The sequence below is a fragment of the Tasmannia lanceolata genome, unplaced genomic scaffold (assembly GCF_043159265.1).
Source record: "Tasmannia lanceolata isolate RefF3 unplaced genomic scaffold, GAP_Taslan_0.1 ptg000020l, whole genome shotgun sequence".
In the NCBI taxonomy this organism is placed as follows: Eukaryota; Viridiplantae; Streptophyta; class Magnoliopsida; order Canellales; family Winteraceae; genus Tasmannia; species Tasmannia lanceolata.
The window spans coordinates 16,917,183-16,945,134 of NW_027518697.1; the positions used below are offsets into that span (position 1 = coordinate 16,917,183).

At 37.0% G+C, this 27,952-nt stretch overlaps 1 protein-coding gene across 1 annotated transcript; it reads left to right on the forward strand.

Annotated features, from left to right (window-relative positions):
- The first annotated feature begins 6,999 nt into the window (after window positions 1-6,999).
- On the forward strand, window positions 7,000-26,424 carry LOC143854429 (uncharacterized). Its single transcript, XM_077364407.1, has 6 exons — window positions 7,000-7,426; window positions 10,933-11,067; window positions 11,264-11,339; window positions 12,061-12,155; window positions 25,739-25,906; window positions 26,005-26,424. The coding sequence occupies exons 1-6, from the start codon at window positions 7,105-7,107 to the stop codon at window positions 26,163-26,165; spliced, it is 957 nt and encodes a 318-aa protein (XP_077220522.1). The 5' UTR covers window positions 7,000-7,104; the 3' UTR covers window positions 26,166-26,424.
- Window positions 26,425-27,952: the final 1,528 nt, after the last annotated feature.

Sequence of the window (27,952 nt, forward strand, 5' to 3'; positions counted from 1 at the left end):
TGGCAATGAGAAAGATTCTAAAAAAAATTTAAAAAAATCTAAAAGGCTGGGTAAGCCTACTAAACAACAGAGGGCAGTACTGCTAGGACTAAGCAAGTCCTTTAAAGATGGGCTTGGGCCTTCATCGCCCTTGCAATGAGAAAGATTCTAAAAAAAATTAAAAAAAATCTAAAAGGCTGGGTAAGCCTACTAAACAACAGAGGGGAGTACTACTAGGACTAAGCAAGTCCTTTAAAGATGGGCTTGAGCTATCACCTTCATCGCCCTTGCAATGAGAAAGATTCAAAAAAAAAATTTAAAAAATCTAAAAGGCTGGGTAAGCCTACTAAACAACAGAGGGGAGTACTACTAGGACTAAGCAAGTCCTTTAAAGATGGGCTTGGGCTATCACCTTCATCGCCCTTGCAATAAGAGGATAAATTCCTGAATAAAGGAATAATTTCTTAAAAGAAAAGATCTTAGAAACATTAAACAATTGTAAACAACAGACATTCTATAAGAATCCGAAATACTAGAGTGAAGCCCTGTAGATAATGGGAGAATGAAAAGTATCAACGGTCTATTCATATGAAGATAAGTAATATGCTAACAAAAACCTGATATGTTTATCATGTCAACCTTCAAATGATGTCAATTCAAACATTGAGAAACAACTTAAATATAAAAATCATTTATACAAGCCACTAGTTCAAAATTTTATCTTATACCTTCAGGCCTTTAAATACGGAATTCTTAGAAGCACTATTTTCATTTCAGGTACATGCACTAGGTACTACAAAACTTAAATGAAACTCCTTTTTCCTTAATCACTCAAATGCACATTGGTAAGCTAAAAGAGATTCAAATGAAATTAAAGCAAAAACCAAATCCTATTTTGACTTTCTTTTAATACAAACATCAACTTTTAAAGAGCAGTATCATCTTTTCATACAGGGTAAGCAAGGGGAAAAGAGATGATAAACCATCAATTAACAATTTCAATTTCAATCAAAACTTAGTCCAGGTTGATTTAAATAACCCTCTTCTATGAGATGGACAAATGTAACTATCAAACCCTGCTAGTATCCATGTTGACAAAGGGAATGGCTGTTATGGGCATTGCTATGGAGAAGTAGGCAAAAATACATGACAATTACACATCTTGACATTTATGAACCTATCAAAGGGGAAGGATAAAGGACCAGACTATGTAAAATGTATACAACCAAGGATAATAATTAATCAATCATTGAGAATGAATAGGAGTTAGACAAACTATATCAATATTAACAGATTGGAACTTTATCCCTTACAAGAAAACCTATCAACTAAATATCTCTCTCATGTGGAGCATGTTCTTCATTTCAAACAAAACTATTATACCAAAGCAATACATGAAGTAGCCATCTACTCTCATAGGAAACATATAGAGAGTAGATACTATATTTGCTTTAACAGAATTCAACTATGCCTCAGTTTGGACAAAACAGAAATTTTCTATTTTAACACCATCATTATCAACAGGTCTCATATATAACAAAAATTACACAAGGTTGTTGACTCAAATAAAATACTCATTTTTATTTTCTAACACCTCATCATTTATCTATATTAGAACCAACTGATGTTGATCCCAACCGAGTAGACCATGCTAATTCTATAACAGGAAATGCTTACAAATAGCACCAATAAAAAAAATTTTAATTCAAAACTAAACTATAAATCATTTTGACCTTTTTCAAAATAAAAACATAACAATCTAGCTGATTTGAACCACATTTCTGTCTCTAAAATAATCCAAAGCTCAAACTTGAGCTGCTCAACCACATTATCATATTTGACCTATATTTTTTTTAACAATTAAAACATAGCTGGTTCATATCAATATTAAACATTATGAAAAACCAATGGTCAGCCCACATGGCCTTTGATCTGTTTATTGAAGATCTCGAGTAGGTATATATACAAAAGAATAAACTCTGAGCCAATATACTTCGTATATAAATGAAAGTGAGTGAGGCTGGTCAAATATAATATTGGTTGTGAGGGCTGCTAACAGCAAGAGTGTGAGGGTTGTCATTACCAACATGGTAAGAGGGCTGCTACAACCAAAGCAAAAAGAGGTTGCCATTACCAAAATGGTAAGAGGGCTGCTACAACCAAAATGAAAAGGGGCTGCTATTATCAAAATGGTGAGAGAGCTTACACATGTCAAAACAAGGTGGGGGTTATACATGTCATCATGAGAAGGCTACACATATCAAAAAGGGTTAGGGGCTGCCATTATCAAAGTAGAAATGGGATTTGCTACACAGTTTTATGAAAAGCCATTTTGTGGCTCACTTTTGCAAGCAATTCAACCACTTCATAGCAGATTTTGTAGATAGGCCAAAGGAAAAGACAAACTAAACTAATGTAGCTAATTCAACCCCATGTGAAAACCGAACAAATGTTTGAAGAATTCAACAGGTATAATTTTGAGCTAAATTTAAATGAGGAATGGGGAATGGGGAATGGGGAAACTTATATATCCATAATAGCACAGTATACACCCATATTTCTAAGAGTTAGCATCACAAAATCAAGATGAACAGTGTGGAGAAAATTGAATTTAAGAGAGGAGAAAAAAAATCTAGAGCATATCCTTCTAGTCTCCAATGTATACTCTACAGTCATTGGAAGAATATTTACAAGATAGATCAAAGCACAGACAATGTTAACTAGAAAATATACATTTATCCCTCTATCTACACCATCCAATTACCAACTCCTTTCCATTCTTTTGATATTTTTTCAAACCAAAATACTCTTTGAAAAAGAAAAAAAATGACCTAATGACATGTGACAATATAAACACTTACATAAAAAAAAAATTAGATGAATAACAAAAAATTAGATGAACTAAATACAAAGTTATCCAAATAGAAACAACAACTCAGATATATATATATAAATTAATTGCAATCTCATTCTACCAGATTCTTGTTGACCATAAATTTACACTATCATATGACAACACTAGCACAATTACAAAACTTATTCTGTATTCTAAAGTAGACTAAAATCAAGCTTCAAGGACTTAAATTCCAAATTCTTCCTTATTAGTATATAATTACATGCCTTTTTACAAACCAGAACATGAAAATCAAGATTCACACAATATACTAAATTTTTTTAAATCATTTATAATCAAATTTCTGCAATAAAATTCAAGAAATTCAACCTGTGTCTTGAAACTCAAAACAAATCAGATCATAATTCTTTGATATGTCGATTATTTCCATCCATGAACGTAAAAAAATAATAATTAGTGAAATTTCGAGTAAAAACAAAAACAGAGACTCTTACCTGAACAAGACAAATTTATAACTTGCTGAAGTGAAATTCACCTCAAGCTCTTCAAATCACAGTGCAATCCTCAAATGAAAATCTACAAGCTTGCGACTACTACTCATCTACTGCGCCTTTGCTAATTTTGACAAAGAATGAAAACAGAGGAGGAAATTCACCAAATCAAGTATAAATTCTCTGAAGCCATGGTATAATCTTTGTGATCTAACATGTATAAGCATAACTCCATGACTTGATAGTTCGGATCTGAAATCGTGAGGTTATATATCTGAGAATGATGTTTTAACAAAAGCTAGGGTTTAAAAACCAAGAAAACAGGTTCTAGATAAGAACAAAAGGTAGATAAGCATTGAGTATATAACAAGGAAGAAGAAGACTTGGCTGGAGAAGAAACAAGGAAAAGTTAGGGTTTCAATGGATGAAGAGAAAGGATTTTATCAAGAAAAATGAAGAAACAAGGCAAAAAAATACGGATCTGTGCAAAAGATGAATATAGAATGCCGGTTGGAATCTTGCCGGAGCTTAGACAAGCTCGCCGGAAAAACTACCGAGGAAGGAGAAGATCGAACGGAGCTAGGGTTTGTTTTTTCTAAACTCTCTCTCTAATCCTCTGCTAGGTTTCTAATTTGGGGAAAACTTAATTCGAGTGAAAATGAGAAAGCCTTTTCTATTTATAAATGATGAGGATAATTTTTGGGCACTACAAGTTGACAAAACACCTCCTATTAGTATATTTCTACTTGTTTTTATAAGAAAATGGGTGGTTCAAGGAAATTGTTTTAATGAAAATAAATTCGAGTCCCTTTAATTACAGGGACACCCCCTCTGCTGCAACATACACTGCAATATACATTGACTGGACTACCCCTAAACTGGATAAACCACCCCTCTTCTGCTACACTATATTTACACTATCTCATAAACCATGATCGTCTGCTAGACAAACCGCAACGGATTTCCACGAAAATTTATAGGGAGCTAATCGGGACCCTAACCTACCCTAGGATGAAATTTGGGACGCTAGACCATTAATTTGGAAGGGTTTCATTCAAATACACCAATTGGGGTTCGGTCAAAATGGGGTGTCTACAGTAGTTTTCTTATTATATTTACAGCAAGAATGTCTTTAGTTTCCTTCTTCTATATTCGGTAGATTTTATTGTAGTTGTCTTATTCTATTTTCACTAGGAGATCTATATTACGTAGGAAAGTCTTTATGATAAAAACAAACTGTAATCTTCAATTTGGGCAATCAATGAAAAATAGTCTTCTTCTTCCCCTGTTCTTCTGTTGTCCTTGAGGATATCTCCCCGGGCGTGAGATTAATTAAGTCTCTCTTCCAAGCGCCGTATTATTTTTCTTGCGATCTATGTCCTGTTCATTTTGGATTTTGAGAACTGATTTTGAGTCCGAAATTGATTATTGATTTAAAAAATAATATTGAGTCGAAAAATCTGTTTTGGACACACAATTGGTTCTCAAAATCGAAAACAAACAGGGCCTTAGAAGGATATAGGGGTGTCTCTGGGTTCGATGGATCTAGGCACATTAAATAGATTCGAACATGTCCATTGGATTCATAACCTAACGTCTAAAATCATTTTAGGTTGTCCGTGCCAAAATAATTATTTCATATCGTTGGTGCCAAAATAATTATTTTGGATTGTTGGTGCCAAAATCTTCTTCGGTCGGAAGTATTTGATCTGTGCACACCATGTCTTCAGAGAACACACATTAGAGGTTCCGGAGTTTGTACTACGCGAAGACCCAAGTTGGAACTCAGCACAAACATGGGAATCCAAATAATAGAGGAAAGAGTAACAATATGCCACACAGGGCCTTATAGAGCAAGAGTAGTAAGCAGCTTCGAATGCTTGTCTTTCTTGGAGACTTTCTAATTGGTTGACTTCCTGAGTCGGTTTACATATTTATCTGGGGATCCTCATGTTTCCTTATGAAGCTCGGTTCTATTTATATGACTGAGCTTTTAGGAAGGTTGCTGTGTGAGGTTCGGACTTCCTTCTAGAGCACTTTCCTATTTGCTCGGAGTTGCTAACATTAGATGGAGCAGAAAGACTCCTTTGCCTGCCTTAACAACGGGCAAGTTTGGCTCCCACATATCCATGCCACGTGTCGTGTGCTTATTGGAGGACGGATTTTACCCCTGACATGGACCATGACCCGACCTCAAGAGCCTCTTTTATTTTCCTATTTTTAACCTCATGACAACCCTCGAGGGATATTTAATTTACGATGACAAGTTACAAGTATATCATTTCCCTATAAATTGTGAAAATTAGGCTTCCTTTCTCTCAACGTAAACATGGATGTAGAAACAAATTTTACGTCTAGGCTCCATTTCTTTCAACGTAAAAATGGACGTAAAATTTGTTTTATGTTCATTTTTTCAACATGAAACAAATTTTACATCCATTTTTACGTCTAAAGAAACAGAACGGTGCGGAAAAAAAATTTAACAAGTAATATTTTTCCTGCAATCCAAACACCGCATTTGATTAAAGAAAATAAAAGTCCACATTTAACATGGAAGACTAACTATTACTCATTTAGGTAAACGGTCTCGCACCTACTTCATCTTCATGTCTGGCCCATTACTTACCACCCATGTATGCATTGTATGGGCCAAGAATGCTATGATGATGTATTTAATCAAGAGAGGAGAGAAAGAGTGTTACCAAAAAGAAGAGAATTCCGGTGAATGGTGGTAGGGAATGGATTCAATTAAGAGTGAGAGATTGTAGGGATACAAAACTTTGGCTTTCGGGCGTATCTACTCCCCCCCGGCGATTTTTGCCTTTTTTAGAGGAAATAGAGGATAGCTCTAAGGGCTCATCCATCGCGTTTGGCCATGTCAGGGAAATGAAAACTTGTCCTCATAAATTTAAAGTGAAAAGTGTGCTTTATAGGAAACAATGGATGTAGAAACAAATTTTACGCCCATTTTTACATCAAAAGAAAAGGAGAATATTTTTCCTACAATCCAAAAGGGCTGGAAAGATTTGATTAAAGGAAATAAAGATCCAAAGTTTAACAAGCAAAGACTGACTATTACACATTTAGGCCTTTGACTATGAAGATTTTATATGGTGTAAGCCCTCATAGTCCCGTATTTTTCAAAAAGTACTCTACGGACCACATCATAGGATGATCCAAACCGTCCATGTGATGGAACAAAATGTAAATAAGCTGTTCCCCAAAAATCATTTATGTAGAGGTTTCCATAATATGCAGTTCCTAAATAAATCGGAAGGTTAGGATCATCCTATATAAATCATATTTTGGGCAAAACCTATTTATGTTGTGTTCCATCACATGGACGGTTTGGATCATCCTATGATGTGGTCTGTACAAGACTTTTTAAAAACTACAAGACTATAAGGGCTTACACCATATAAAATCTCCATAGTCCAAGGGCTAGGATCATCCTACAGAAATGATTTTTGGGGAACAACCTATTTACATTTTGTTTCATCAAATGGACGGTTTGGATCATCCTATGATGTGGTCCGTACAATACTTTTGGAAAAATACTAGACTATGACTTGTATAGTCGGCAACATAAAAAGAGCAATCTAGTCAATACATACACTAATTTTTTGGTGTATCTAATACATCCCAACCCAACACCTTCATCAGCTTATACAGTGAGTCTTCTGTATATATCTCTAAAACCCTACAACTCGAAAGAAGTAAAACAGGAAGAAATTAGATCTTTCTCTCTATAAACCGCCTTTGTTTTTGTGCTTTCCGACGATGAGAAGAGCTCAGGGTCTGACCACTTTTCTCCTACGTGGAGCTCTCCTTCCTTCTGAAAGCACTCTAAATGTAACTTCTTATTCCCGGGTCGGACCCTACCGGAGTATTTCTTCCTGGGCCGGATTCTTATCTCCCATAACTGACCCGAATTCTAAATCACCCTCTAAAGCTGTCTCTCTAGGCATAGCTGGAGCCTTCTCATTCTCATTCGCGGCCTCCTCTTTGGCCCATGCCAAAGAACCCCTGTCCCCTAATTTCCTTCCCAAGGATGTTGTTCTTTACCAGTATGAAGCTTGTCCCTTCTGCAACAAGGTCAAAGGTATCTACCTCTCTCTCTCTCTCTCTGGGTTGTTTTGATACATGGTTTTTAGTTAGAGATGTGATGAATATTTTGGTCGTATCGATAAATAGAATGAGAAAAAGCAGTGTTTAGAAATGCTGATGCGGCGTGGCCTAAGAAAATCCTAGTTGACTTGGCACGATGGGGTTGAGTACTTGGTTGACGCTGTCATAATTCAGGAGAGTCAAAGGAGTTTTTATTGACTCTGTAGGGCAAAACACGGAACACGGCCAAGGTAGAAGGGAGTCGACTCGGGGGAGTCTACGATGACGTTGGGGAGTTTTAAAACTCTGCATGGAGCAATTTTATGGGTAGGGAAAGATGTCACTTAGGAGAATTAAGTTAGTAGATTGATGTTATTAATTAGGAGAATGAAGGGCGGGTTCGGCATGGTTTCTCATTCTCGCTGAAAATATCAGATAGAAACGGACTGATGAGAATCTGCAGAAGCGATCCGAGTTGCTCTGTGAAATTTCATCATCAATGTAGAAAAAAGCTGAAAAAAAAAGAAACATACTCTATGGACCTTAGATACCAAACAAGATTTTTGAGATTTCCCTATTTTTTTCTCATTATTGCACCTACAAAATTGGTGGAAACTGTTTTAATAATGGTTGCCGAACACGCCCAAAGTTAGTAGGTTGCTACTAGGTTTGATTGTTGTTATTAATTAGGAGTGCTCTTATTTAGGAGGTCAAGGACGTGAAAAGTCTTTCCTATTTGGTAGGATTGTTTCCTGTTTTATTGGTAGCTAGAGAGTCCTCCAGATATTGTTTGATTATAATTGAATGAAGATTATTGAACGAAGAATTTTATTCCAAAATTGTGTCTTTGAACACGAAGGAGGGCCGACCCTTCCCTCGAAGCCGGTCAGGAGGCTGATCTTCCCTCCAAGAAGATTAATTCCGTTACGAACCAAATCGGGTTCGTAACGAAAAGCATTTATATGCGAATTTTCTTTTGCTAAGAGTGTTAGGGGTTGTAATCTACTCGTTTGTGTAAATATTTTGTAACCCGCAACATTCAATGCTAATGAAAATGGATGAATTCCGTATGAATCTTAGCAGACATGCCCGTCGTGTGGCTAGATCTCGTGAGAGTTTTGGATATAAAGGAGATAAAGTCCGGCGATCATCGCGTGTGTACATGGAAAATAACATGTATCGCGATGTTATGGGAGTTGTCACACTCCAAAAATAACACTTATTGTGATAAAAAATATCCTTCTCATAGATGTATTGTGTGCGCCAACCATGCGGTGCAATCTACTCTCATTGGCTCACATTGATGAGCATGGATTTGAAGTATGGTTTTTTGTTTTGGCAAGTTTCTATTGGAAAATGTTATCATATTTTGCTTTGGGACATAACGTTGATGGATTGTATTGCCTAGATGTTGACTCCTTCTTAGTTAATAAATGTAGTTGATTGGCTTCTCATTTATGGGTACATAGTTAGACTAGAGACAAACTTGATGACAAAATTTTCAAAGGTACATTTATAGGATATCCTGAAAACTTTAAGGATTATAAGTTTGTGATCCACTATACAAGTAGAACAGTAGGAGTCATCGAATGTGGAAATGCCTACTTCCTTGAAGAATCCTTAAATACAAGGAACCCTAACAAATTAGATAAACTATATGAAATACGAAAAAAAGAATTAGTTGGTAAAGATAATGAAACACATTGATCTATAAATCCATCACACATTAAGTAAAATTCAAGGAAATATACAACATTCATCGATGCTGAAGGATCAATTTGTATTCTTAGAAGAAAGTGATTCTTCTAAACCATTGGCTTCCAACGAAGGAATGGAATATGCAGGTTCGAATAAGTGGGAAGCAGCACCTAAACTTGGAACTTATTGAAATGGAGGTTAGAACTGCTTTCCTCAATGGAGAGCTAAGTGAAGAAATATACATGAAATAACCCAAGGGATATGAAATTAAGGGACAGGAAGATAAGGTCCATAAGCTAAACAAGTCATTATATGGACTAAAACAGTCCTTTAGGCAAATGATATTATGCCTTAACCATGTAGTAAAATTTGGTTTTACATCAAAGAACTTTGATCATTGTGTATCTGTCTTTAAAGGTGGGAGTTCGTTTGTGATATTATCATCATATCTTGATGGTATTTTGTTAGTTGAAAATGTCATGCCCATGATCGATAAAGTTAAATCATGGTTAAAAATATCAGTTGGAAATGAAAGACATAGGTGCAACCTTTTTTGCTTAGGAATTAAAATCAGTAGGGATAGGAAATCCATACTTAGCTTGTCACAAGAAAGCTATTTAGATAAAGTACGGAAGAAGTTTAAAATGAAATTGCCAAAAGGAATGGATACTTCCATTTGCGGATTAAAGATGTGAAAGATTTGTGAAAAACACGATGAATGGGCAAATAACCTTCGGCATAGGATGATTGTTTTTTGGAGCTGACATCATTGGATATACTCAGAAACGAAGGTTTTTAATAGATCCGACATTACAAGATTGTGTTTTCTGTAAATTTTTTTGAAGCCATATGATCAGTTTTATTTGGTTCTCTCCTAAAAAACAAAGGAAAAAAGTTCAATACCTAGTTTGTTTGTTTTGTTTTTACCATTCAAAAAAAAAAACTAGTTTGGTTTTGAATGGCAAGATCAATACCTAGTAGAATCATAAATTTCAAGATTTATTCAGAATATGCTTGGATTTTCTGATTTGGCATTTCTTTTCGTTTAGGATCAAGAATGATTGAATTTGGAATTGCTAAAAAGTGTGCTCCATGGGCATTTGAGGAGTAAAACTCGAGATATTTGTAGCATTATTAAAAAAACCCAACTCCATCCGCGAAATGCCTTCTGCGATGGACGCTAGCAAATCCCTTTATTTATTTATTTATTTTTTGTATTTTGGTTGTCGGTTCTACTCATGTTTTTTTTTGGTACCACTTATGTTTCTTTATGTATGGATTTTGAGGTTGCCTAGTTATACCTTCATGAATATTTTGATGTGACACTCATGCTACATGCTGAAGTAACACCAATTGATGCTTGTAATTATGCACTCCCTTCCTTTTGGGTTATTGTTCATCTTACAAGTTTATGCTAATCTGAAGTTTTAGTTGATCAAGGGCCTAATGGGGGGAGATGGTTATAGGGTTGGCCTAAATGGGTTTCTTCTTCTTGAATGGTTGCCTAAATGGGCTTTTTATTCGAAGATTTTTTCCCTCTGCTGAATTATTTATTTTAAGCTTATTCTTCTTTAACTGTAGTTGAGAGGGAACTATGCTTAGCATATTCGTCAAATAACAAATTACCCATCCACCTTACTAGCGCCGATAGATGGGTAGATGCACAAAAAGATGGGATGGTGGGTTGGTGGTTATGGGCGGGGTATAAATTAAAACAATATTTTTCTTAATATGTTATCTTGAAAATTTGGTGTTACATGATAGCTTGACTTACCATCATTTGATATTTTTCTCTGTTTTCAGCATTCCTAGACTATCATGATATACCATACCAAGTTGTGGAGGTCAATCCCTTGAGTAAGAAGGAAATCAAGTGGTCTGAGTATAAGAAGGTCCCAATACTGACAGTGGATGGTGAACAGCTGGTTGATTCATCAGGTGTTTGTCGTCATATCTTTCTCAGACTGAAAAATGGATGCATCACCATTATCTTTTAATATTTATTGAATTGTTGATAAACACACATTCCAAGATTTCCATCGATTCAATCAGTTTTTAGTAAAGATTACATTCCATTTTTCTACTTTTATATCAGTTATTCTCTAAAGAGTGTACACACATGGTTATGATGCAGATATAATTGAAAAGTTAAGCCATAAGATTCATCCCGTGGAACCGGTTCTTGACGATGAAGAAAAGAAGTGGCGTGGGTATGGCATCTATTTTTACTCTCTGTTCTTTTACAGAGTAAAATGTCTAACATGAATTTTCTCTATTAAGCACGGGGAGTTGGGCTTGACATTTTAAACTAGGCCAGCTAATATGTTAAGCAGTCTATTCTTACTGATATTTGGGAATTAGTTGGCTTCGTAGCTTGAGCCTCCTGAATGTAACCCTTATCGAACTATCCTCTTTTTTTTTTAATGATCACGGCATCTATTTTTACTCTTTGTTCTTTTTCAGGGTAAAATTTCTGAAATGAATTTTCTCTATTAAGCACGGGGAGTTGGGCTTGACATTTTAAATTAGCCCAGCTAATATATTAAGCACTCTATTCTTACTGATCTTTGGGAATTAGTTGGCGTCGTAGCTTGAGCCTCCTGAATATAAAACCTTCATCGAACAATCCCTTTTTATGGTTATGTGGCTATTATCTATGGTACTATTTTCAAATTGAACAGACCTTGATCGTGTCTCATCTTTATTATTTTTGTGCTTAAATTTACATATGCACGTGCCAGTAGTATTGTTGGGCTTCTACTTTGGTGAGAAATACATTTTTTTCCGTTATGATTGCACATGTTGCTGCTTTATGTTCAATCAGTCTTGATATTATTGTGTTCAAGTGCCACATTATTGTTTTTTTACTTTCGGCGAGAAATTCTCTGTTTGTATAATTGGAGACTGATGGTACATCTTGTCACTGTCTAGGTGGGTTGATGATCACTTGGTGCATGTCTTATCACCAAACATATACCGGAATACTTCTGAGGCCCTCGAGGCTTTTGACTATATCACAAATCATGGTAAGAATTGTTGTGTTTGTATTTCAGTCATACTAGTTCTTACTTCCAGTGTTGAAGTTCCATATCTTCTATGTTCTATGTTTATGGCTATATTCTTTAATTCTTTCCTCTTATGATGTGTATATTTCTTTTTAAGAGACATGGTTAGTGATTGCAAAGGTACATAAGTTTCTTATCAAATTTGATCCATGATTATACTAGTTGAAAATTCATGAGCTGTAACACATTTGCTAGGTGTATGCTTACCAAAAATGATGTCACATACTTGATGGAGTATAATTTCCCACACTGTAGACCGTAGAGACCCAAATTCCCAAGGTATCACATAATTACTTAGCTTAGGTACCTTATGAGTAGGCTCGGCATAATTACATAGCTTAGGTACCTTATGAGATATGTTTCCTCCAAAGTGTATTGGATACAAATCATACAACTGCTAACTTGTAGATGAAAAACAAAAAGGCATGAGATATAATGTTCAAGACAACACTTAATGTAAGCTGATCCTAAATTCAGACAATGGATTCGGTTATCCCTAAGGGAAAATCAACCATATCCAATACCTATAAAATCAGGTATTAAATCAACTAGGAAGAATGCTTAAGCTGGAAAGAGGATATGGCAACATTTTTTTTCGAATAGCCATTCAATAAAAGTGAACTAAAAGCATATACAACGGCAATCCCTTAATAATCCAGTAAAAGTAGAAACAAAGACCCTAATAATACCATCCCATTGAAGAAAACCAAGCAATAGAATCCTCACATGTCCAACATGGTAATACTAAAATAAGAGTCCAACAAATACCTTCCCAAACACAACTAGGACCATGACTTTTGATTACCTTTGATTTAAACTAATCTTAACCCTTGATATCATTAAACAAACCCATGATGTTTTGCACTCAGTAGAAACCAGAATCTGCACTCGCCCATCATCATAAGCTAAATGACTAACTCCGTTCCCTCAGTGGCAGGTGGTTTTTCAGTAAATAATCTGCAATGTAAAAGAGAAAAGAAAAACAGTCAGTAATCCAAGAAAGTGCATCAAAATCATACGCAACTAATTTTTCATGGGACTTTTAAATATACAAAAAAAGTATCAGCAACAACACATTGGAAGCATTGATATAATCAAGTGCTTTTTATATATACATTTATTCTATGTTCTCCCTCCTTTTATTACTGGTACTCTTGCTGTTAATTTTAGACGCTAATTTCTAACTACTTGCTAGGCCTTTCAATTTATGACAAAACCATAAACATCCAACAAGAAAATTGTTTGATAAAATGAGGAGTGGGTATAATTTTCCTCAAATCTTTCTTTATATTTTCTGTTACTACTACAAGTACTACTCATGAAAAAAAAAAAACCTTGAGAGTCCATAGAAACAGAGTAATATGGTTTTTTCATAAAGTAAGCAGATGATTTATTTGAAAAGAATGCTTCAAGATAAAAATCTTGTCATTTGGGGAAGACGATGTCATCAGGTGGCTGACATCCGTCACAATCTTTTTCATCTTCTTCATCATCTTTTTTAAAGAAGTCGCTTATTTTGTTAAACCATTTGGAACCCTTCTCCTTAGACTTACTACTTCCTTCTCCGGTGGCACTGGTGTGACTTCCACCCTTCTGCTTTGGGTTATGATCACAACTTTTCACGTGTTGCTTCCGATCCTTATCGTCTGGGAACCCATTCCCACAATAGGGACATGTGTACGTCATTTTTGAGTGCTTAGAGTTGCAGTATTTTTCCAACCCCTTTGGGCTCTCAAATGAACGTGTGCAAATAAGGCAATTATATTGTAGCTTCCCGTCACCGGATCTTGTTCTTCATAGGGAAAGTAGGGTTTACCCTTTCCTTCTCCTCTTGGGCTCATATTCGGTTTGTGACGGTAATGGTTCCGGAGGATCCGGCAACTCTAAGTATATAGAACTCATGCCCATGTATAATAGGAAAGTTGTGATTTTGAAGTTGCAGGAGTACAACAGGAAACTTGAGAACAAAATGCAATAGAACCCACGCCCCATCATGGTTTTAAATTTCGGCCGAAACGTTTCGTTTCGGCTGAAATATTTCGTTTCGGCCGAAATATTTCGGTTTCGGCAGAAACGTTTTGTTTCGGTGAAATTTCGAAAATTTCAGTGAAACATTTCGGTGAAACGTTTCAGAAATTTCACTTACAAGATTTCGTCCGAAATTTCGTACCGAAACGTTTCGCTTTCGCTGATGATCGAAACCAAAACCGAGATTTAAAACCTTGGCCCCCATTGCATTGGAAACTGATTTTTCTCCCCTTCAAAATAAACGAAAGCTACGATTTTAAGAGGTTGCAGGAGCAAAAATAAAAAGGTGAGAACGAATGCAATGGAACCCATGCCATGCCCTTCAGATAGCATGGGGAAAAAAATAAAGAAAGAAATAGAGGTGCATTAGAAACTGATTTTTTCACATCAAAACATGTATGGAAGAAAGCAACTGGACGGAGCCTTATTTTAAAGTCACGAGATAGGAAATTGAAAGTTTTCTCCAAAGATTATGCTTTTCCAGCAAGTTTTCTCTGGAAAATCGTAGCTTTCGTTTATTTTGAAGGGGAGAAAAATCAGTTCCCAATGCAATGGAGGCATGGGCTCTAATAGGGGTGGCCAGAACCGAACCAGACCCGAAGAACTGAACCGGAACCGAACTGTTTAAAAATACTTTGGGTCCGGTTTGGTTCCATCGATGGAGAACCGAACTTATTCGGTTCGGTTCCGGGTCTAATATTTTTGGTTCGGTTCTGGAACCGAAGAACCGAACTTTTGAATATATATATATATATATAATATTTTTTATATTTCTATTATACATATACTTATTAATATAAATTACTTATAATATATATATATATAATATTTTTAATATTTCTATTATACATATACTTATTAATATAAATTACTTATAATATTAATAAGTAATAGTTAATAGATACTATTCTTATAATAAGAAAGTAACTTATATTATAACTTTAATTAAAATTTTTTTATAAATTATTATTAGTAATTAGTAATTAGTAATTAGCCATTAGAACCGAACCGGACCGAACCGATTTTGTTCGGTCCGGTTCGGTTCGGTCCTACTATGTACTACGGTTCGGTTCGGTTCTTACGGTTCATGGAACCGAGAACCGAGAACCGAAAAAAAAATAACCGAGAACCGAACTGGTTGGCCACCCCTAGGCTCTAATGCATTTCGTTCTCAAGTTTCCTGTTGTACTCCTCCAACTTCAAATTCACAACTTTCTTATTATATATGGGCATGAGTTCTATATACTTAGAGTTCCTGGATCCTCCGGCACTTTTACCGTCACAAACTGAAGATGAGCCCAAGATAAGGAAAGGGTAAATCCTACTTTCTCTATGAAGGAGAAGATCCGGTGACGGGAAGCTACAAATATAAGTGCCTTATTTGCACACGTTTATTTGAGAGCCCAAAGGAGTTGGAAAAACGCTACAACTTTAAGCACTAAAAAATGACGTACACATATTCTTATTGTGGGAATGGGTTCCCAGACGATAATAATCTGAAGCAACACGTGAAAAGGTGTGATCATAACTCAAAGTAGAAGGGTGGAAGTCACATCAGTGCCACCAGAGAAGGAAGTAGTAAGTCTAAGGAGAAGGGTTCCAAATGGTTTAACAAAATAGGCGACTTCTTTAATAAAGATGAAGAAGATTATGACGGATGTCAGCCACCTGATGATATCGTCTTCCACAAATGACAAGGTTTTTATCTTGAAGCAATCTTTGCAAATAAATTCTATGCTTACTTTATGAAAAAACGATATTACTCTGTTTCTATGGATTCTCAAGGTTTTTTTTCATGAGCAGTACTTGTAGTAGTAATAGGAAATATAAAAAAAGATTTGAGGGAAATTATACCCACTCCTCATTTTATCAAACAATTTTCTTGTTGGATGTTTATGGTTTTGTCATAATTTGAAAGATCTAGCGGGTAGTTAGAAAATTAGCGTATAAAATTAACAGCTAGAGTGCACTAATAAAAGGAGGGAGCACATAGAATAAATGTATATATAAAAAGCACTTGCTTATATTAATGCTTTCAATGTGTTATTGCTGATACTTTTTTTGTATATTCAAAAGTCTCATGACAAATTAGTTGCGTATGATTTTTGATGCACTTTCTTGGATTACTGACTGTTTACCTTCAATTTTCTTCTCTTTTACATTGCATATTATTCACTGAAAAACCACCTGTCACTGAGGGAATTGAGTTAGAGTCAATTAGCTTGTGGTGATGGGCGGGTGCAGATTCTTGTTTCTACAACACATCATGGGTTTGTTTAATGATATTAAGGGGCGGTTAGTCGTGGGGGATTTTAATGTGCGGACATTAATGTGCGCACTTCTCCGTATTGTCCATTACTCTTTGGGGACTTGGACTTTAATGTGAGGACACTTGGGACTCTGAGGACTCTAGCAGGGACTTTTTAGAGTCATGCGGACATTGAAATCACCCGTTAGTATCAACAAATACATGAACTTGAAGTCCGAGAGTTTAAAATATCAATTTTTACTATGATCCCATGGATTTGTGTGCCCTACTAAAATATCTAAGTAATATTGTGCATTTGTGCGCTCTGCTAAAGTAGTCATTTCACGTTGGATAGGGTCATAGGCTCATCTGGCTAAGCCAAATAAGTTACTTGTTAGATTGATCTGAGCCGTCGTCCACTTGATAGGGCTTGGTGTAGATCTCTTGTAGCCCCAAATTAGGCCAACTATGCCGGCGATGTAAACCGCTCACTTGATGGGGCTTGCTTTTGGATCTCCTGTGGAGGCCACAAGAGATCCAAAGCAAGACTTATCAATGGATCCCGAATCATTCCATGGTGGGGCATTCTAAACCTTTGCGGATGTGTCCTGTCACATTTGTTCGGAAGGAGGAATGCTTTAGAAGGCGCAATCTTGTTGCGCTATTACATTTTGTGCCCGACCATCAAGGTTTTAAATTTCGACTGAAATCCAAAATTTCGGGTTGTGGTGGATACCGAAATCAAAATTGGGGAAAGTCGAAACGTTACTTTATTTCAACCGAAACTTCGAAACTTAGGTCGAAATTTCATTTTGCCAAAAATTTCAGTCCGAAATTTTAGGAAAATCAGTTAGAAAATATAAATATTGCCTTTTTAGATTTTGTCGGATTTCGAAATTTCAGAAAAAAAATTGGTTTCGGTGAGGGCCGAAACGCATTCCTAAACCGAAATTTAAAAACCTTGCCCACCATTGATTGATCCATACCGTCGATTTGATAGGCCATATGTTGGATTGATCCACACCATATTATTATTTGAGTTCTATTGTGAAAGCAAATTCTTTATTTCTAACTAGGATCAAAGTTATTATTATTATTTTTATATTGAACTAGCTTCATCACACAAAGCTACCATTGTCAGTAGATAGATATACCCAGAACTTGGTTGCTTGCATCAATTCATTTGTTTGCATTAACAACGGAATGAGCGTAAAAAAACCTGATTATATACTCGTTTTCATTGCATATCCACTAATTTTTTTTAACTGTACAGCACCTTTAATCTTTGCAAGAAACATATACCAAAATATACCCACAGAGCTCTTTACTAAGTAGAAATTCTACCCAGATCTTCAAGTGGTATTGAGTCCTAGATTAAAAAATGGGAACTCCCACATAGACCAGACAATCCACCATCTACATCCAAACCTCATCAAGCGTCAAGATAGTCTTCCAAGAAATGAGAGAACTTTCTGTTAGCCCAACAAACCACATCAAGGATAAATCATGCAAGCTGCAACTACGAAATCAAAGCATACAAGTTTGCAGAAAATACAGAGGAATTAAAGAGAATAAAAAAGCATAGAAAAAGTACAGAGGGATTAAACCCAAAATAACCTAGGGTTTAAACCTAGAACCAAAGCATGTCAAATTAAACCCAAGGCATGAAAATAGGGGTGCAAATCAAAGCGTATCAAATCCACAAAATCCCAAACGAAAATAGGGATTGTTAAGTGGAAGCAGATGATGATGGAAGAAAAGGAAAAAACCCTAAGCAAAAAGGAGAGAGAGAGGGGGAGAGAGGAGGGGAGGAGCATACCTCTAGTTTGACCTCCGTATGGTATCTTCTTTACCTCCTGCAATGACGTTCTTCTTTACCTCTGCAAGCGTTCTACTTTACCAAAGAGATAAGGGCAGAGACGGCATTCTTTTTCGTTCTTTTTCACGGACTTCAAGTTTCACCTCCATATGGTGAACATTGGAAGCGAGATTTTTACGTGTAAATCCGGACTTCAAGTTCGCGCCTTTCAATAATTCCGACTAAGGGTGTATTTAAGAGGTCCTGAAAAAAGTACCGTCCCACTAACGGGTGATTCTTTAAATCCACCAAAGGTTACCAAAATGCGCTGCGACTACGCCACCCCCCCAAGGGTTAAGATTAGTTTAAATCAAAGGTAATCAAAAGTCATGGCCCTAGCTGTGTTTGTGAAGGTATTTGTTGGACTCTTATTTTAGTATTACCATGTTGGACATGTGAGGATTCTGTCGCTTGGTTTTCTTCAATGGGATGGTATTATTAGGGTCTTTGTTTCTACTTTTACTGGATTATTAAGGGATTGCTGTTGTATCTGCTTTTAGTTCACTTTTATTCATAGTTGTAAATTTCATTTCGGTGGCCATTTCGTTTTGGCCACCGAAACGAAATTTTGGTGGGATTTCGGTCATTTCGGTCGAAACTTTTCGGTCACACAAAAAATATTAAAAAATATGAGAAAAATCCCAAAAAATAAAAAAATAGTAGAAAAGGATATAAAACTAATAAATAGTCCAAAAGGCATATTCATTACTTAAACACTTAAATTCTTGCACAAGTCCAACTGATAGTCTGATATTCTGATACATGGAAGAACATAAAAAAAAATAAAGATACATGAAAGTGAAACATAGACAATAGCTAGTAGCAATCATGGCTTAAAGTTTCGGTTTCGGTACCGGTTTCGCCCCCCTCCGAAATCGAAATTTCGGTCGAAATCCCTTACATGCCTTAAATTTTCGGTTTTTTGTGATATTAAATTTCGACCGAAATTTCGGTGATTTCGGTTGAAATTTAATATTGAATTTTTTATTTTAAAAATTTAATCTTTCGGTTGAAATCTACTCTCTTTGCATCAACGCATTTCCTCTCTCTCAAATGACCTCTCGTCCCGTTGCACGTATGATTCCTATCAAGGTGTACGTGTCCCTCGCCCTTTACCCTCTCTCACACGTGTAATCTCTCTGCTGTCCCAAAATTCCATCTCTAACCTGTCTCGCTCTCTCTCTCTCTCTCTCTCCCTTATAGTCACAGTTCCAGAGAAAGCCACCTTTCTGTTAGGATTTTTGAAAACCACCCTCATCTAAGTTGCAGAGAAACCCACTTTCATCCTCCCTGTTAGGGTTTTTGAAACCCACCTTCATCTTCCCTGTTAAGGCTTTTGAAACCCACTTTCATCTTCTCTTTTAGGGTTTTTGAAACCCACCTTCATCTTCTCTTTTTAGGTTTCCCCCCTGTAGATTAGCTTTCAAACGAAATTTCGGACGAAATCTTAAAAAAATGAAATTTCAGTCCGAAATTTCCAAATTTCGGTCAAAATCCGGTACTGTTTCGAGTATTGTTGATTTCGGTTTCAGTGTTGACCGAAATCCGAAATTTCAGATTTTAGTCGAAATTTAAAACCATGGTAGTCGAAATTTAAAACCATGGTAGAAACAACTCTCAGTCATCATAACCTGGATGATCATACTCATTGTCGTCTTCGTCGTCGCCGCCACCGCCATCACTACCTGGACCACCAGTAGGGACATCTTCTTCAAGAGGCATGACAAAGTCGTCGTCGACCCCGGCCCCAACCACAGCAGTAGGTGCTTCAAGATTTTCCCACCCAATGTCTTCCGGCGTGAAAATGACATCTTCTTCCGCAACCCAATCCATCATCACATCCAGATGGTCTATGCTCAAAGGGTCACTAGTGGTAGATGATTTCCTCAACAAGTCCCTGAAAAAGAAAACATAAAGTTTAATGTCAAAAGTTAAACTTAAAAGCTTATAGTGATGAGGTGAAAGTTGAAAACATCATATTACGTTATATACCTTTGTCGAAACTTTAGGTTGTAATGGACAAACACCAAGTCATCCAATCTCTGGTGCTCCAACTTATTTTTCTTTGCGGAGTGAATGTGTTCGAAGGTGCTCCAGTTCCTTTCACACCTAGTCTTCCACATCACCTCCGAATTGATTCCACCATGCAACTGTAAAGTAACAAATAGCAAAGCATTATTTGCTGAGAAACAAAGTTAAAATGAATTATACTTAATTAAACAAACAACTCAAATATACATGGTCCCAACTTCGTTCGGCTGCGGATTGCAAGCTTCATTCCAAACATACCCTTAGCCTCTCGATAATTCTCAATTTGATTGGTGATGAGGTCTTGTGTAGCTTCATCAGGTACCAGTTGAGTGATGTATGCAAGCAAGCCTTTGGTTACTTCACTGTGCCTAGAGAAGGTAGGAGTGAAAAAGAGAGCAGGGTTAAGAAAATATCCTGCTGCATGGAGGGGACTGTGGAGTTGCCTATCCCATCTTTGGTCGATGATCCTCCAGATGGGCATGTAATCTTATTTTTTCAACCTCTCCTTGATGTTCTCTGTGGCCTTATCCATGGCTTCATATCGGTAACCCATCGCCGGTTTGCCCTGCCGATCTACCAAACGTAGCACTAAAGGCTCGCTGATGTTTAGAATGTACTTGCATTGGTCCCAAAAAGATTTGTCCAACACAGTACTAACTACCTCTTCACTCAGTGGGTGTTGGACAAACCTACTAGTACTATACTCGTCAGACACGAACATCTGCTGAAGTGCTTTCCGATTCAACACCAGACTTTATATGCTAATGAAATTTGTAGCATATCTGGTCGAAGCCGGACGGCACAACTCCTTCCTACCTGTGAACTTCTTCCTCATCAAATTCAAGAGGCCTCCGTGGTTGTAGATGAACTTTGTAATCGTCCGAGCCCTCTCAATTGTGCTTGCTATGTGATGAAATACACTCGGTTTGCACAGATGCTTCAAGATGAGATCTAAGCAATGGGCTGCGCACGGAGTCCAGAAGAATGTACCATACGCGACTTCTAACCTTTTCTTAGGAGCTTTATAACTTGGCTCACTGTCAGTTACAAACTGCACCACATATTCCGGATTCACCTTTGCGACAATCTTTTCAAAGATATTGAATAATTCATCGGCATTCTTCACTATGCCAGATGCATCGACAAACTTGAGGAATATGACTCCTTTAGGGCAGTACACCAAAAAGTTGATTAGGGAACGTTGTTTGGTGTCTGTCCATCCATTGGCCATAATGCTACAACCAGTGTATCTCCATGACATCTTAATCTCCTCCAAGTAGTTGTTTACCTCATCCACTGTATTCTTCAAAATGGAACCCCTTAAAGCATGATAAGTAGGTGCCTCATAACCCGAACCCACGGCATTCACAGCATCAAACATAGGTTGCCAGAAAGGTGAATTGGCAATGTTGAAAGGGAGATTGGCATTGTAGCAAAGCATGTCAACCACCATGTCTGCTCTAGTCGCTGTTTCTTTGGTAGCCAAAGCACTTTTAATGATTGGCTGGGCTCCCGGGGTTGTTCGTGGTGCAAAGAAATTCCTGATCCCTCCTGTGATTCCCTTCTTCTTCCTTTTTGTACCACTTGGTTCTACAAGAACTTCCTTACCCTTTTGCTCAGGCAATGGTGTAATGCCAATGTCTTCTTCATCATCCCGCTCTTCTTCCTTCTGGTGTGCCATAAAAACCTCCAGCCTCTGCTCTGGATACGCTCATCCTAGCCCTTTCTTTTCTCTTTGCATCTAAAAGTTGCTTCATTCGGTATTTTACATCTTCGGTCACTTTTTTGCATGATGCTACCTCACCAGGAACAGCCGCTAAATGTTCTTTCAAGCGAGTTATACCTCCACCCGATATGACTTTGCCATAGAATATGCAAGTTACTTCATTGTTTGACCCGAAACAAATGTACCGTAAGCCCATGCCGGGTCATCCGATCTAGCGGGTGCCGAACCAATAGAGGATGCTCCTGCAGAAGGTCCCGACCCCGACCCACTCTTTCTGAAATGAAGTACAAGAAGGGGGAAAATGAATTAGAAGAAAGGAAATGGAAACAAATTACAAAAGAAATGAAGTCAAATGTACCGTAAGCCCATGCCGGGTCATCCGATCTAGCGGGTGCCGAACCAATAGAGGATGCTCCTGCAGAAGGTCCCGACCCCGACCCACTCTTTCTGAAATGAAGTACAAGAAGGGGGAAAATGAATTAGAAGAAAGGAAATGGAAACAAATTACAAAAGAAATGAAGTAAAAGGGGACAAATGAAGTAAGAAACAAAATTGAATTGAAAGAAAGGAAATGGAAAGAAATAAAGAGAACCTTGAGGTTGAACTTGAGTTGAAGAGAATAAGATAATATTATCTTTTACTCACTTGAAATTTGTAGTGTAACTTGTAAGCCTTCACTTCAAATTTGTAGTGGAACTTGTAATTTGTAAGCCTTGGGAAATAGTCTGGACTTCTTGTAGTTGTAAGTTGAAGGTAGGCCTTCCCTTTGCTCCAAAATGGACTTTGATTGAGTTGAAGAAGAGGGTAGACTTGTAGGAAATTTAGTAGAATAGATAGTGTAAGTGAAAGTAGAGAAGAGAAGGAGAATCACTTATGTGAAGGTGCAGGAGAAGAAGGTAGGGAAAAGACTATTTATAGAGTTTTTTATTGATTGTGCAGGTAAAAATGACTAAAATACCCTCCCCAACAGCTATAAACGGTCACATTTTGGGGCTAAAATGGTAAAAAAGCAAAAAGAGCCATTGTAGGTGCATTGACGTAATTTATGCAAAAACCAGTCAAACTAGCCGTTATTGGCAATTCCGGACGAAATCTGGAATTTCGTCCATTTCGTTTGGAATGACCGGAATGGAACGAAATTCCCACCGAAACGAAATTTTCAAAATTTTGTTCCGTTTTCGGGACGAAACGAAATGAAATTTACAACTATGCTTTTATTGAATGGCTATTAGAAAAAAAATGTTGCCATATCCTCTTTCCAGCTTAAGCATTCTTCCTGGTTGATTTAATACTCGATTTTATAGGTATTGGATATGGTTGATTTTCTCTTAGGGATAACCGAATCCATTGTCTGAATTTAGGATCAACTTAGATTAAGTGTTGTCTTGAACATTATATCTCATGCCTTTTTGTTTTTCATTTACAAGTTAGCAGTTGTATCCAATACACTTTGGAGGAAACATATTTGTGACGTGGTTGACCGAAATCCGAAAATTCTGTCCGAAATATCAGGTTTTGGTGGATACCGAAATCAATAAAACTTGAAATGGTATTTTATTTTGATCGAAATGTCGAAATTTCATTTTTCTGACATTTCGCCTGACAATCAAGGAGAAAATTAATGAATTTAATAATTAAATAATATTTTCCCCAATTTTTGGTCGAAATTATCGAAATTTCGGTAATTTTGACTGAAATTCAGCACAGAATAAAATATTCTTTATTTTATCGTTACGGGATTTCGGCCCGATTGAAATGGGTTCCAAAACGAAATTTAAAACCATGGTTGTGACTATAAGCTTTTTTTCTTTTCTTTTCTTGTATTTTTGAGCAAAGGCCCTATCTAGATTACAAGATTTTTAAGGAATAGTTTGAAAATGAAAGGAAAGAAGAGACCAACATTCTTGGGGATTCCCAAGCCTCGACAAGTTCTGTTGTGACCAGTTCCTCTTCCAGTTAGGTTTTATTGTGGTGTTTATTACAATGCTTTCCATTTTTTAGGCCTCTAACTATGTCCGACTATGAAATATGGTTTCATGTGACTTTTCTGTTTAGCTTTCCTAGTACAGTCAAGTGAACAGACACAGGAAACCTTTTCTCTAGATTTCTCAGATTTTCCTGCCCAAGTGAACAGCCGCATGATTCCTTTTCCAGCACAGTTTCTTTTCCTTTCTGCCACGTCAGATTCCTTTCCTTTCTTTTCTTTTCTTTTCTTTTCTTTTCCTTTCCCGAGAAAACAAATGAACGGACCCTTAATGCCAAGTACCTTATAGAGGCAAATCTGATCCTGATCCTGGGTGGAGGATATCCAATTGAAGTTGAGATGCATGCCCAACACAGCATGGGTAATTGGGATCTTGTTCCTCTTCCTTATGGGAAATTAGTTGTTGGGTATCGGTGGGTGTATATTGCCACATTCAATCTGAATGGTTCTGTTGAGAGGTTGAAGGCACACTTGGTTGCGAAAGGGTACACACAGACTTATTGTATTATTTGTGTTGAGCCTTTCTCTCCAGTGGCTAAGATTGCTTTCATATGGGTTGCTTTTGCTCTTTCACCCAACTTTAGTTGGCCCCTTTGAAGAATGCCTTCTTGGATGGTAATTTGAAAGAAAATTTGTATACGGAGCAACCTCCTATGTTTGTTGCTCTTATAGCCTTGTACACGAAACTACTTCAGGGAGCACCCTTGAGAAACCTCATGGCCCGCACTACAACTTCCCAATGAGGAGCTCTATGTGACTCCATAAACTGACTAACAATAATCTTGTCTCAATTGGTGCAATAATCTTGTCTGCTCCAGTAAATCCAGCGGACAATTTATCTGCGATAAATTAATCCCAAAGTTAGACCTTGATACTCCGATGCCAAGAAAAGATTGAAGCTTCCCAAGCCTTTGGTGTTGAACTTGTGTTGAAGAAATATCTTCAACTTCTCAATTCCTGTAACATCACTTCTCGTAATCACAATGTCATCAACATACACAACTAGAATAATCTTTCTGGAACTTGAGTCACAACAAAAGACAAAATGATCACATATTTGAACATAGCATCAATACGTTTACTGTTGGAAGTGAAAAATCATTCAAAAAATATCAATAAATTTACTAAACTAGTATGGCCATCTTCAACTGACATACAGTTCTTTTAAATCTGTGTGTGCTAACAAAGATTATTTAAGACTTATATATTGACATTTAACTGATGGGATCTCTAAGGGGCCATTTGGATATGCAGATTTTAGAATCTTGGATTTCCTCAAAACCCTGTATGGGAGACCAGAAGAAGGGGACCGTCTGTTTTGCTTCTCTTTAGAATCCTGGATTTTAAGTAAGAAATCCAGGTTTTTGAAACAGGATTTTAAGTAAGAAATTCAGGTTTTTGAAATCTCTTCCTCATCCTTAGATTTCTAAAACCTGGAAACATGGGATGGTCTCCTACTCTGTTGCTGATTGAAAGAAGAGCGAGAAATCAAAAAACGACGGCTGGTCTCCCTCTTCTCTCGTTTCCCATCTACAATTCTGAGGAAATCCAAGATTCTAAAATCCGCGCATCCAAACGGCCCCTAAAAGTGTTAAGCCCTGTACATGTTGATCTGAACACTGTCACTGATTTCTTAATTCTCACTCCTGTAATCCTTTTCAAACTGTAGGCAATTTCAGCCGCACAGAGAGGTTTACAGCCAAATATGTCGGAGCGGCAGCTATGTATTTTGTGTCCAAGAGGCTGAAGAAAAAGCATAACATCACCGACGAGCGTGCGGCTTTGTATGAAGCTGCAGAAACATGGGTTGGAGCTCTCAACGGCAGGGATTTTCTTGGTATGTTTCTCTCGTCTTTTAGCCAATGAGTACAAGATCCTCCTATGCTCTATCCTTCATGACAATATCATAAATCTTTCTGTGTTGCTTGTCTACAGGGGGCTCTAAACCTAACTTAGCGGACCTTGCTGTCTTTGGTGTCTTAAGACCAATTAGATATCTCACGTCTGGTAGAGACATGGTTGAGAACACAGGCATTGGCGACTGGTATACAAGAATGGAAACGGCCATTGGAGAGTCATCAAGGATCAAGGCTTAAAAGGCATGCAGTTATGAGACTTTTTTGCTTTTAGGAATTGATTTCGCTATGCAGTGGACATGTAAATTTTTTATGCATGGTGGTTCTATTAAACTCATTGTTTTGGAAGATTTTTTTTGGAATTTGGACCATTAGTTTGAAGGTTTCATAGATTATGGAAATAATGATGTTTTCAAATATTATAATCTTATACAGAAGTCCCATCTATAGTTTGAACAGGAAACTCTTTATGTTGAATAAAGCAATGACTTGGGGTTGAGTCTCTTCACCATTGATAACCATAGCTGGTCAAAACAACCTTAACATTGTAATGCTGTTACTTTATGTTATGTTGCATTTAATCCATGACCTTCATGCTGCATTATTACATTGCGCTGTTTGGGGGTCGTCTAGCTCTTAAAAGATCAGGCTGTTTTATGTCATAATTAATTTGCATTGATAAGGGTATCCACTGTTTTTTTAAATGGGTGTGATCATATCAGAACAAATGCACCGGATCCTATCAGGACTCCGAAGTTAAGTGTGCTTGGGGAGAGTCGTACTAGGATGGGGGTGACCTCTTGGGAAGTCCTCGTGTTAGTGGCAGCTTGCTTGGGGAATGTGTTTCCCATGATGAGGCCACTAGTAAACTTTTGATTCCTGGATTTAATATTTTTTCATCGTTTAGTTCAAAATGTAGTCGGCATCCACTGTCACCCAGCTAGTGATTGCAATCTGTAAGCTCTTTCGCTGTTAATTGGATACATTTGTTCATACCATTCTCCTTAAAAAGGACCAACTTTCAGTATTAGTTCTAAACAAATGTTCATTGCTCATTGCTTCCTTGGGTTGCTGGAATGTCAAGGGATAATGATCTCTTTAGTGAGCTTGGAGTTGGCCTGTGCTTGTTGATGCTAACCTAGCAAACAAAAAACAAAAAAAGAGAGAGACAGAAAACATCATTTTATATGGACCCTTGTCATATTTGTCTTACTGTTTCTAAAATAGCATGGGTTTGAATGTTGTATTTCCTATATTGGTTTGGCCTGAAGTATGAAAGATCACTGATGGATGCATTAATGGATGCAAGATGGGCTGCCATTGTTTGATTAAGATGGGTAAAAAGTCGGCATTTAATGGGCAAAAGTTTAATGACTGAACAATTTGAATTGTATAGTAGGTGTAACTATAGGTTCATGGGCACCCAGAGTGCCAGATATAAGGGAACCTTTTGGTAATGCATTTTGTTGAGGGAGCTTCTATTTGTATCCCCTGGTTTTCTCTGTTTACTCCTTGTCAGTCTTTTATCTTGAAATAACAACCATAAAAATTGGGGTATCAAACATTCTCAAAAAAATAAAATAAAAATTGGGTATCAAAAGCAGCTCCCTCTGTTGATTTAGAGGCCTATTTTAGTAGTATTTGAGTTGAATTGATAGACGATGAATGTGCATTTTTTTCCCCATTTTTTTTCCTTCCAAATGAAGGCTACCTTGTACTGGATTTTGCCTGCCCATATTTTTCCTTTAGGCTCTGTTCACTTGCCTTCTTGAGAAAGGAAAGGAGAAGAAAGTAAGCCAAAATTTCCCGTGATCGGACATGATTTGACATTTTCCGCCATTCACTCGTTTTCTCGGGAAAGCGGAATTACACAGGTGGAAAATATAAATAATGACGTGGAAAACCGACTTTCTTACACTTTCCCTCTAAATTTTCTCACCAAAAGGATGAGAAAATCACTTTGCCTGCATACTTTCTTTTCCTTTCTCGGCCAAGGGAACAACGAGAAAAAGGAATTTTCTTACAGT